At 37.2% G+C, this 11,096-nt stretch overlaps 1 protein-coding gene across 1 annotated transcript; it reads left to right on the top strand.

The window, feature by feature from the left end:
- The first annotated feature begins 9,844 nt into the window (after positions 1-9,844).
- Positions 9,845-10,576, top strand: LOC143593549 (uncharacterized). Its single transcript, XM_077073151.1, has one exon. The coding sequence runs from the start codon at positions 9,845-9,847 to the stop codon at positions 10,574-10,576; it is 732 nt and encodes a 243-aa protein (XP_076929266.1).
- Positions 10,577-11,096: the final 520 nt, after the last annotated feature.

Here is an 11,096-nt window from a genome sequence, read left to right on the forward strand (position 1 = left end):
AGATAAATTCTCATTAAACGTTTTCCGGTATATATATATATATATATAAAATCAATTATAAATCTATATATTTTTACTAATATAATAATAATAATAATAATAATAATAATAATAATAATAATAATAATAATAATGACTTTTAAGAATACTTAAACTAATTAAATTCTTCTCATACATAAATTTTATGTGAACACCTTAACCCAAATATATTATAAACCCATTTTTGTGTTCATGCCTAGTTCGTTTATTTTTTTAGATGTTTATGTTGTTTTTACTTTAGAATTAGGACAAATTTTCGGGACTCCTCGCAGTACCAACTAGTGTCTTTGACCGTTACAGTCGTCTCGCTACCGTTGTCCCCATCTCAAGTGAGATTTTTGTAACCCCATTTTAACGTTTTATAATATTTTGAGGTGTAGCATTTCACAAGTTTTCTAGTTATGCACTTGTTTACAAACAAATTTACTTTTATCGTACATGCTAATATTATTCATGCATATTGTTTATGATTATACGTGAACTTGCTTGCAACGTGTTTATTGTCTTTATGTTTGAAGTTACGCAAACGCATATACATAGTGGGAGGGTCCAACGGGACATACCTGCGCCATCTAACGTTACGACTTCGGTTGTTCGAAAGATGGTTCTCATTTCCCCTATTACTAGGGCTTCGGCTAATGGAACGGGAGGACGACACTAGTTGAATCATTTACTTTACACTTGAATATTTATTACATGACGATCATTGAATCGCGCGTTTATATATACATATATATATATACACATATATATACATATATATATATATATGCACACAAAAACTTATTAAAACTCACCAACTTAATTGTTGACAAATATATTATTTTCAACGTGCTACAGGTTAAATCGATGGTATGCTAAGGAGGAAGATTATTAGTATACCTTAGGTTATTTGAATAAAGAACTTTTTTACTTTTTCGATGAAGTGTTACTATTTCCTTTTGACTTATGAACAATTTGTGCATTTGTGATGATATGAAGTGAAATAAATATATTTATTATCGCTTTAACAGCGTTACGAGCTTATCAGTGATCTGTACGTTACACCATGTTACACCCGGGCGTATTCCTCTTAAAGCCAAGGTGTTACATAGGGCGTCTAACCCTGAATACTCGTGTAAGGTAGGAGTTCCGCTTAAGTTGTTATTATTATTATTATTATTATTATTATTATTATAGTGGCTTAAACCATAGTCGGAGGTATAGCCCGAACCTTGATCACAGTTAACTATAATATGACTTTTAATAAGCAAAGGTTATAGACAAATTATTGTTTCTTCGTGATTAAGAAACGTAAGCATTCACACACGAAGATTATAGTTAATAATATTTCTTTATGATTAAGAAATATAATATTCACATGTAAAAGGTCATAGTAATGTTTCTTCTTGAAGAAGAAACCCAGTATAGATGTTTCTTCCTGAAGAAGACACGTAGCATATAATTGATGAAAAAACAAAGGGACTAAAGGTCTAAATGTTTTATACAAATAAATGATTCGTCAAGGTTAAAGCTATACAAAACAGACTACGGGTCTGAAGCTAGATCGTTGATATAGATATTTATACAAAGGTTATTCTAGTACTATAGGTCCAAGATAACAATCAATCAACCAGAAAGCAGGAATCAGTAACAGAAACTGATTATAAACAGGAATCAGTATCAGAAACTGATTACAAACAGAAAAGGTGAATGCGCGCTAAACTTTTACAAACTCTTTTAGAGTTAGACTGTTTGCGTAGGATCTATGAATCCTTAAAACCTTATGTTACAATAATAATTAATGGGCATACTCTGGTTAAAAGTAAACATGTGTCTGGATCCATTCATACATGGTGTCTCAGATTTACCCGGGGCCATGCATATTATCCATACGCCTCTGAAAGTCCGTTGGGCAATTCAGAGAAATGAGATTGTGTATATGTTTTAATTGTATATGTACTTATGGTAATGCCATCCCAAATAAGTTGGGTGCCTGATGAGTAGTCATAAATATATTATTGTTGATTTTACAATGGTATTAAAAAGATTTTACAAAAGAGTTAACGTCATTCACCGGCTGTGTGCTGACGTATCCCCCCCCCACATTTCAGGGTAATAGTAAATGTTAGAACAAACAAGCAAGATAGATTTAAAGACTGGATATATAGTCATTAGACGTTATTTGATGGCTCAGATATTTTATTTCAGAATATTATCAAGAATCATATTTTCAAAAGACATGTATTTAAAAAATCCAATGGGTATTTAAATCCTGAGTTTTCAATATAATAATATTTTATTCAAAAGATTTCCGCTCATATTTTGTCAAGCTGGATTTATAACAAGAAATGGGTATTTGAACCCAACATTTTTATTAAAGAATATTATTATAAAGACTTCTGCTAAAACAAACCCGTAACTCTGATATATTTACAAAACAGATACCAACTAACGGGTGTTATACCTAGTCCCTAAGTCGGGGTGTGACACTTCGCGTCGGGCGAGGTAGACCCATAGGTCTGGCGATTTGACAATTAGGCTTGCCACGTGTCATTCAATTACCTGGTTATTTCGTGGCTACTTCGCGTAGCGCGAAGCTTCCTATGTCCAATTCCTTCGCGTCGCGCGTAGGAATCAAAATTTTAAAATGTTCATTTTTAGTCCCTGGACTTTGGTAGCTTGTCACGTTTTGATCTAACTTCCATCGTTCAAAAGTACTAATGCGGCTCTCAAGCGGATTGCGGTAATGCTGGCGTGCGAAGTGCAAAATGCGTCATCAAAGCGCCCATCACCCGTGCGCATATGCGCATCGGGTGCTTCGCACCCTCTGCGAGGACTACTAAGAGTGGTTAGCCACATAAGAATATTATTATGGAAACTCTCTCTTATAAAGAGTTTCCACTTTCTTCCATGTTTCCATGCGGGATGAAGTTTCTTTATCTCCTTAACATAAGATGCTTTTATTTTCTTTTTCTTATTTTTCCTATTATTTATCTTGGAAATATCTTGGTCCTTCATCTTTATTAACTTGTCAAATTTAGACCAATATTTGGGTATACCTTAAAATCCTCTTCACACACGACCACAATAATTTAAGAATCAATTTAGCATTAAATAAAGAGAGGTAAATGGGGGTTAAACAATTTCCTTAGGGTGAGGTGGAGTGAAATTGGGTAAGAATAAATGATGTGGTGGCTATGTGGATTTAAGAAGCTTGAATGTATACCTTATGGCCTTAGGCCATGGAGAATACTTTGACCTCTTTTAACTCCATATAAACACCACATCAGTTATTTTTCTCTCTTTCACTCCATCTCACCCGAAGGAAATGGTTTAATCCATTTAACTTCATCTCACTCCTATTAATTGTTAATTTAATATTTGGTTCTTTGCCTTTTAACCCGTGAAAAGCATAATCCATGGTCATTTTTAACAAATTTAACACAGGTGGGGAGTGGTTTAATCATCTTTGAAGTGTCATGTCATCTTAATTTATGATGGACCTTAGAGTATACTCCATGACCTTAGAGTGTATTTAATATCTTCAAATATGTAATAACGAACCAAGGCGTTCGCATAACCAACGTCTGTTTAATTACACGTAATTAGGAACCATACGGATAAAAGAAAGTATTAATTACTTTTCGTTAATACTATCACTCACGGGCGTAGCATTTAAGGGGCCGGGGTGTCCCCGGTCATCGTTGTTTTTTCTCTTTGTAGGGTGAATTTTCGCGATTTCATCCGAATATCTTTATAGATATTGAGTCCGGTCATTCCATCGATCACCCATGACTTAGCCCAAATTTCTCCACTACTATCACTATACATATCAATACAATTTTCTTATGGATATATTATTTTTCAATCTTTCTTTTAAAATCTAGCCATCTGCCCGTCATTAAGCTATCGGAATCTATGTGTATTTTGTAACATATTTTAATGGTATCATATTCATCACCAAAGTCTCTTTAAAAGTCTTTTTTCTTTTCTCTTGGTAGTGTAATTAATTTTCCAAAAGCTAAGTTTAAGAATTTCAATAAATTATAGTTTTTTTTTAACTGCAATTTTTAATTGAAACAGTCAACATTCTACTAACAAGAGGCTAGCAGGATAGGCAAAATACAAACAAATAGATAACAAAATACACCTATTCCAATTTGCTCAATCTAACTGGCTTGCTCTCTTCTTAATTCACAAAAAGCTAACAACTTTTATATCTCCAAGAATAATCTCCATCTTAATCGATTTTTTCGAATGAATAAAGCCATTCCGGGCTTTCCACAAACACCAACATGCCACCATAACAATCGATTGAACCATCTTTCTTTTATTCTGGACACCCGGTACATATTTGTGGATATCAAAAATGTCTTTCGTAGATACGCGAAAATCGGTGGAATATCACACCACCTACTCATCGTTTGCCACACTACCGACACCACATAACAAGCCGTGAAAACATGATCAGTTGTTTCTCCCAAAGCCAGACACAAGCTGCACATGTCCGGGCCAACTACTATATTCCTCCTCTTCAGGTTATCCATTGTTGGGATCCGATTTAAGCGAGTCCGACCTCAAAGCAAAGACATTTACTTTCAATGATACCCACGAATTCGACTCGAACATACTAAGTTGAGACATAGGGACAGCTTGATTTAAGCTTCTTTTAACCGACGCCACAAAGAACAAGCCGGAACGTTCGCCACCCCATTCCCATTTATCTTGACCCCTTTAAATCTAAAGTTATATAATCTCTCCGATAACCCCATCAATTATAGTTAAAAATTTTAAATGTTTTCTTGATATGAAAGAAAACTAGATTGTAATATGACAAAATTACATATTATGACACTGTCCGCCACCTTGTTTAAATCCATGTTCATCTTATTTTCATACCATGTTGTAATCCCAAACCACCAAGATCGTATTTGATTATCCGATTCTGGTGATCTAGTTTGTCTTCAGTTAATTTTCATCTGATTCAGATTATCAATCGTTGTTCATTTGGTTAAGTCAAAATATCGAGCCCTCGTCTGCCTCAATCAAAATATCAAGCATTCATCAACAATCACATGCATTCAATTCATCTGTATTCATCTTCACAAAATTTGATAGAAATCATTTCAATTTTAATGTCATCTTTTTTTTTTTGAATGACGACATTCTCAGTTAAGTGATAACGCGACCGTATTTGCGGCCCCATCACCCTCGGTCCAGACTATGTTGACATTATCGGGACCCACGCTGGAACCTAAGGATCATTTGGCATTCCCGGTAAAACCCCCGCTCACCCCGCCCGAAGGCACGACAGGTTTTATACATCAGGAAAAATCCGGTCGGCATCAGGGATCGAACCCGAGTCTCCCCGTGTCTTCCCATCCTTTGCTTGGCCAACTGGGCTAGCCCAACTGGTATACATTTTTCCCAATCCTAATAAATTTCACAATTTAACTTCAAGCTTATTCTTCTCACCATCAATTAAGTAAAATCAATACACCACATTATCTTCTTCTAAAATAATATCGCACTTCCCAAATAACATTATATAACTATTAATTGAGAAGTTACAGCCCTCTCACAATTTGGTACTGTTCTATTGATAGCCTCTTTTAAGCATATATTACAAGTATACTATACTATGTTCCAGAATTGTGACACTTGTTTAACTTTACTGATACGTGTTATTTACTTTCTTCACTAACCGATCTCTTCATTCAATGTCACCTGTCTCTCACCTCTATTTCTCTCTCTCTGAAATCTTAATCTTGAGATCTCACATGTCTCTCATCTCTCTGAAAGCTCTCTGTATTGACTCCTTTTCCGTGGCTGTCGTGGGTTTGTAGAGAGAGAGCGATGGTGATTCAATAGATGGTCGTTGACGGTGGCTATGGCGACGGGGTTTGACTCTGTTGTTTTGCACCGGTAAGATTGTTGTCGGGTTCGTTTTACGAACCCTAGGCGGCGGTCGTCTGCCGATGGCAGTGCTCCGACAATTGTTGATGGTAACAACATGACCATTTGCTTGCTGTTGCCGGCGGCTCTGACCGTCTATGGTGGCAGCGGCGACATCGAGTCTATTGGTTTCTGGGGCGGCTTCTTTGAATCTGTTAGTTTGATTCGTTGATAGTAATGATGTGACCGTTAGCCTTCCGTTGCCGACGGCTCAGGCCGTCTTAGGCGGCGACGGCGTTGAGATTCTCTCACATTTTGTTACTGTTCTACTGGTAGCATTTTTATGCTTATGCTACAAGTCTAACATGCATCAGAATACTGTCACGTTTTGCCGTTGACGGTAACATCCTGACTGTTGGCGCGCCGTTGCCAGCGGCTTTAAATATGATGGTTTCTGTACAACATCTTCAATTATGTTGTTGATCATGCTAAGAACCTCTTGGTTTGAGTGGATAAAAACATGAGTTGTTGTCGGCAGTTCCGACCACGGATGGCGAGAGTTGAATAAGCGACGCATTCGGTGGCAGCTTTGTATGTTGAAGGCTATGATGATACCTCTCAAATTATCTGAGCCTCCCTTACCATGATAACTCAGTGATGATGAGCTTAGCTTCATCTGTGTGACATTCGTCAATTTTTCGATTAGTATTTGTGTTTGTAAACCCGACCCGATGTGTCGTTTCGATGTATTATTGATCATTTAATAAAGTATTCCCGACTTTTATGTTCACACGTCGTTCATTTATTACTACGTTCCATTACTCGAGGCTTATCGATAACCCGCTTAAACACATAAATGATCCAAAACCAAATGTTATATAATACGGATATAAAGTTTAAAGCCAAAAGTGTAAACATCGAAAACTTATATTAACTTAAAAGAGATTTAATTTTCATTTAAAAAGTTTATTAAACTCAAACTTATATTAACTTAAAAGAGATTTAATTTTCATTTAAAAAGTTTATTAAACTCTAGGGTGAAAATGTAACTTTTAAATTAAATTATATTATTATAATAAAACCCATACCCAGCCCCTCCCGTCCCCCCTTGGTCACATTTTTCCGGCGGAGCCTCCGGTCACTGGAATCCGGCGCCGAGGTGGCCGCCACCCCCCCTTAAAACCTTTTTTTAAAATCCAAAAAAATATATAAAAGTCAATACTCGTTAATATAACATCCTAACCAACTTGTTAATTACGGTATAACAAACTAAAACGCGTTAATCCAACCCGTGATACTCGCCGGAAAATCCGGGTAATCAAATCAAGGCATTTAACGCTTAGACGCTACCTTAGCTCAGTATAAATAGTGGCTTAGACCTTAAACCAACTCGCTCAATCCTCTAAATCCCCCTCTAATACACTGAGTTTTCTGTAATTGGGAGTTTCTTGTTAACTTTTCTGGCCACCTTATTCTCGGCCAAACCAAAACGTACGAAGGTAACTGTTATGTGTTTATTAATGTCGATGAACCAATAATCAAAACCTCTAATCTAATTTCACCAAACAATGAACAAAAGCATCAATTGGAAATTAGGGTTCATAGTCTTGAAGAAGATGAACCTGAAGTATATTATATATATATGTATTTTCTTATACTTAAAACGAATGTATCATGCAGACCAACTGGTTGTGCCCATTTGTTACCAGTCTCCATACCCGGGTTCGAAACCCGGGTCATGCGTGTCTTGTTATTTTTTTTAAACAGATTACATACTGTTATTATTATTAAACTGGAATTGTTAATAAATATAAACAATGAAAACCAAGCATAACTGGATGTCTTTCCCCTAGAGCAACTGGTAACACATGGAACTTATAACGCGGAGACCTAGGTTTCGAACCCGGGTCACAAATGATTTTTGTAATTAATTTTTGAACCATTTCTTAACCATTTTTAATCATTTAAAAATCAAAAATAAAATTATAGAAACCTTTTTAAATTAAATAAAAATTATGCAAATTAACTATAAAATAGATCACCATTTTACATGTAAAAATTAAGTTCTTCATTTTCGTAAATTGTTATTAAAAATCGCTTATTAAACGTAACGTAAACTTTAATTTCCTAAACATCGCCTCGTTAAAACAATAACTTTATTTTAAACTTATAATCAATGGTTCAAGCTTTTTGAACATATAAACTTCGTTTTCTCGCTGTTAAATACTTAAAATCATATTAATAACCAAATTTCCGTTAAAACTTAAATGTTAAGATTATAATTAAAGAATACAAAAATAACATGAAATATTCAATAAAGATACAATCCCGTAGGGCATCGATTAAGTCTTGTTGTGATCTATTTTAGTTGGTATTGATCACACGTTTCGGCTTTCATGACACGTTCGGTGGTTGCATCCTTCAACGCTTTCAAGCTTCTTTCATTACCTTATTCATAAGGTGAGTTTTTCACCACCCCTTTTTAATGTTTTAATGTTTTGGGGTAGCATATGTATCCATATAAAAATTCAAGTATTTATTTCTTCTATTACAAAACTACAATTCGTATATGGACTTGTGTGTTACTTGTATTACTTGCACGAATATTACTTGCACGTTGGGAAGCCTCATTAAGTATGATCATACTCCCCCCTTTGCACTCCGGTCCAATTGTATCGAGTGGAAAAGGCCTCATTATCCAAGTACGTTGGTTGTTACCAATTGGAAAGGACCTTACTTGCGCGATGACCCAAGTACGTTGGTTGTTACCAACTGGAAAGGACTTACTTGCTCGTTTATCACTTGTCCATGAGTTGTACGGTTTATATGTATGTATTTAAAACTGTGGAAACTCACCGGCTATTTATAGCTGACTTTATTTTATACGTACGTTATAGGTACCGTGATTAGAGGATGAAGGACTAGAAGACGCTTAGAATACCTAGGATATTTAATAAACGAGACATTTGTTTTTATTATGATTTGATTTCAATTTGTAGTATTATTTGAACTTGTGTTACTTGGCTTATTTAATGAATTAATGTTATCATGGTCACTTAATAGTGCCACGTGTGTTTGAACAATCTATACGTCACACTCGGGCGTTTCCGCTTTAGCTATAGCTTAATTGTTTAAATTGTGTAGGTTGCATGATTAGAAAATTATGTGGGCCTTTATTTGATTGTTTGAACGTACTTACTATTATTGCTATATTGCTTAATTCGTTTATGCCTCATGTACACAAAAGCACACACAAGTCCAAGGCTTAGGCCTAAAAATCAAAATTTTTAAAGGATATACAAACAAGTTTCGTTTGGGTGTTCCAATAATTCTTCTGCATAAAGATGATTCGTCGTGGCGGGTATGTTGTAACTGGAAGGGGGACGTGCTTGTTTCCCGAACTCTTGACACCAAGGTTCATAAAACCTAAGGATAAGCAATGCGCATATATCCAATCAGACGCTGGACCCAGTTGCTTACCTGGAGAGTTCGGGAAGGGCATGAAACTTATTAGGCCAAAACTTACCACCCAAACGCCATACGAGTCACCACTTTATGTTTTCAACCGTAATCATGTCCTCTTTGTGATAAGTATATGGTTGCATCCTTTAGGATGTCACACAAGTCATGGTGGTTCATGCAACGTGTGACTCCGACCCTCTATGTTTTACAATGTGTTTTAACCGAAAGTCTGTCAAGTCGTGGTGATACACGAATACCCAGCTTTTGGTTCGATTTATATTCGAAATTTCGATTTTGTGTTAGAACTTAAGAGTCCATGGTGGTTCATGAAAACTCTAAGTTCCTCACAACACTTATTATATTTATGGTTTTTATATTTTTACAAACTTTACAAAAAGATTTATTTTCTTTATATATATCATGCACTATTCCGAGTCTCACGATTTTCGTTACCCTTGTTCGCAGAATGGCTTCCCGTAACCTTAAGCGCCGATCATCTGGAACCTTTAGCCGCAAGATAACTTCTCAGATTACCAAGCACCTGACAGCGGTCCTCCCTAATATCATGACTCAGATGCACCAGAACATCATGGCTAACGTTAACCCTCCTCCTCCTCCCCCGCCTTCAGCTCCCGTTGTGACCTACAAGAACTTTACTGATGCCAAACCTACCAAGTTTAATGGAACTCAAGGTGCCACTACCCTACTTCAGTGGTACGAAAAGATGGAAAGCGTATTTTACCAAATTGAATGTCCTGATGATAAGCAAACCCGATTCACTACAGGTATGTTCGAGGAAGGTGCACTTACATGGTGGGTCAAGGAAAAGACGAACCGCGGTACTGAAGCTGCCATGGCCTTTCCATGGAACGAATTGAAGGATCTCATGACCCAACAGTTTTTCCCTCCAAATGAGCTTATGAATTTGGAGGCTAAGTTTTGGAACCTTAAGCAAGAGGGTGGTGAGCACTCCGCTTACACCTCTTGTTTCAACAAACTTAGTGTGTTGGTGCCGCATCTTGTTACCACTACCTCGCCTGCCATCGAGAAGTACATTAGGGGACTACCGAGGCAGATTCAAGACAGTTTTTTCAGTAGTTTGCCTAAAGAACTTGGCGACGCAATCAACCTAGCTGCAACATTAACTGATAACCATGTCAAAGCCGGGACTGAAATCATCCCAGAAACCGGTCGATAAACCTGCTGCTGAACCCAAACCCGAATCATCCAAACCCGCATACTCCTCCCAAAACCGCAACAAGAAGCGCAAGAACTATGCGCTAACCCAACAACCCCAACCCCAAGCCAATCCCGCACCACCTCTCAAGTAGCGGACCTCACCCGTTTTGTAGCACCTGCCAACGTCATCATCCCGCCTATGCCTCTTGCTGACAGTGCACTCGTTGTAACCGTTACGGGCATCTTAGTCCCACTTGTCGTGAAACCACCATAGCGGCTCCCCCGCGGGCTGCTCCACCGAATCCCCGACCTGTACCATATGTCCAACCCATAAACCAAACGAGAGCTCGCTATAATTGTGGCGACCTTGGCCACTTCCGCAACGCGTGTCCACGACTCGTAAACGTGAACATACTTCGGCTGGCTCCTACTCCGCAATTTCAGCTCCAAGCTTACCAATCCTACCAAGCGATTCAGCCACAAGTGCCTCAATTGTTGGCTAATCAAGCTCCACCACTGCTAGCTATTCAAGCACCTAC

The sequence above is a fragment of the Bidens hawaiensis genome, unplaced genomic scaffold (assembly GCF_021521415.1).
Source record: "Bidens hawaiensis isolate Kalapana, Puna unplaced genomic scaffold, B.hawaiensis_p1.1 tig00042313_1, whole genome shotgun sequence".
Lineage (NCBI taxonomy): Eukaryota > Viridiplantae > Streptophyta > Magnoliopsida > Asterales > Asteraceae > Bidens > Bidens hawaiensis.

Bases quoted from the DNA above. Each gene is read 5' to 3' on its own strand.
- LOC143593549 (XM_077073151.1), top strand. From the start codon at position 9,845: ATGGCTTCCCGTAACCTTAAGCGCCGATCATCTGGAACCTTTAGCCGC.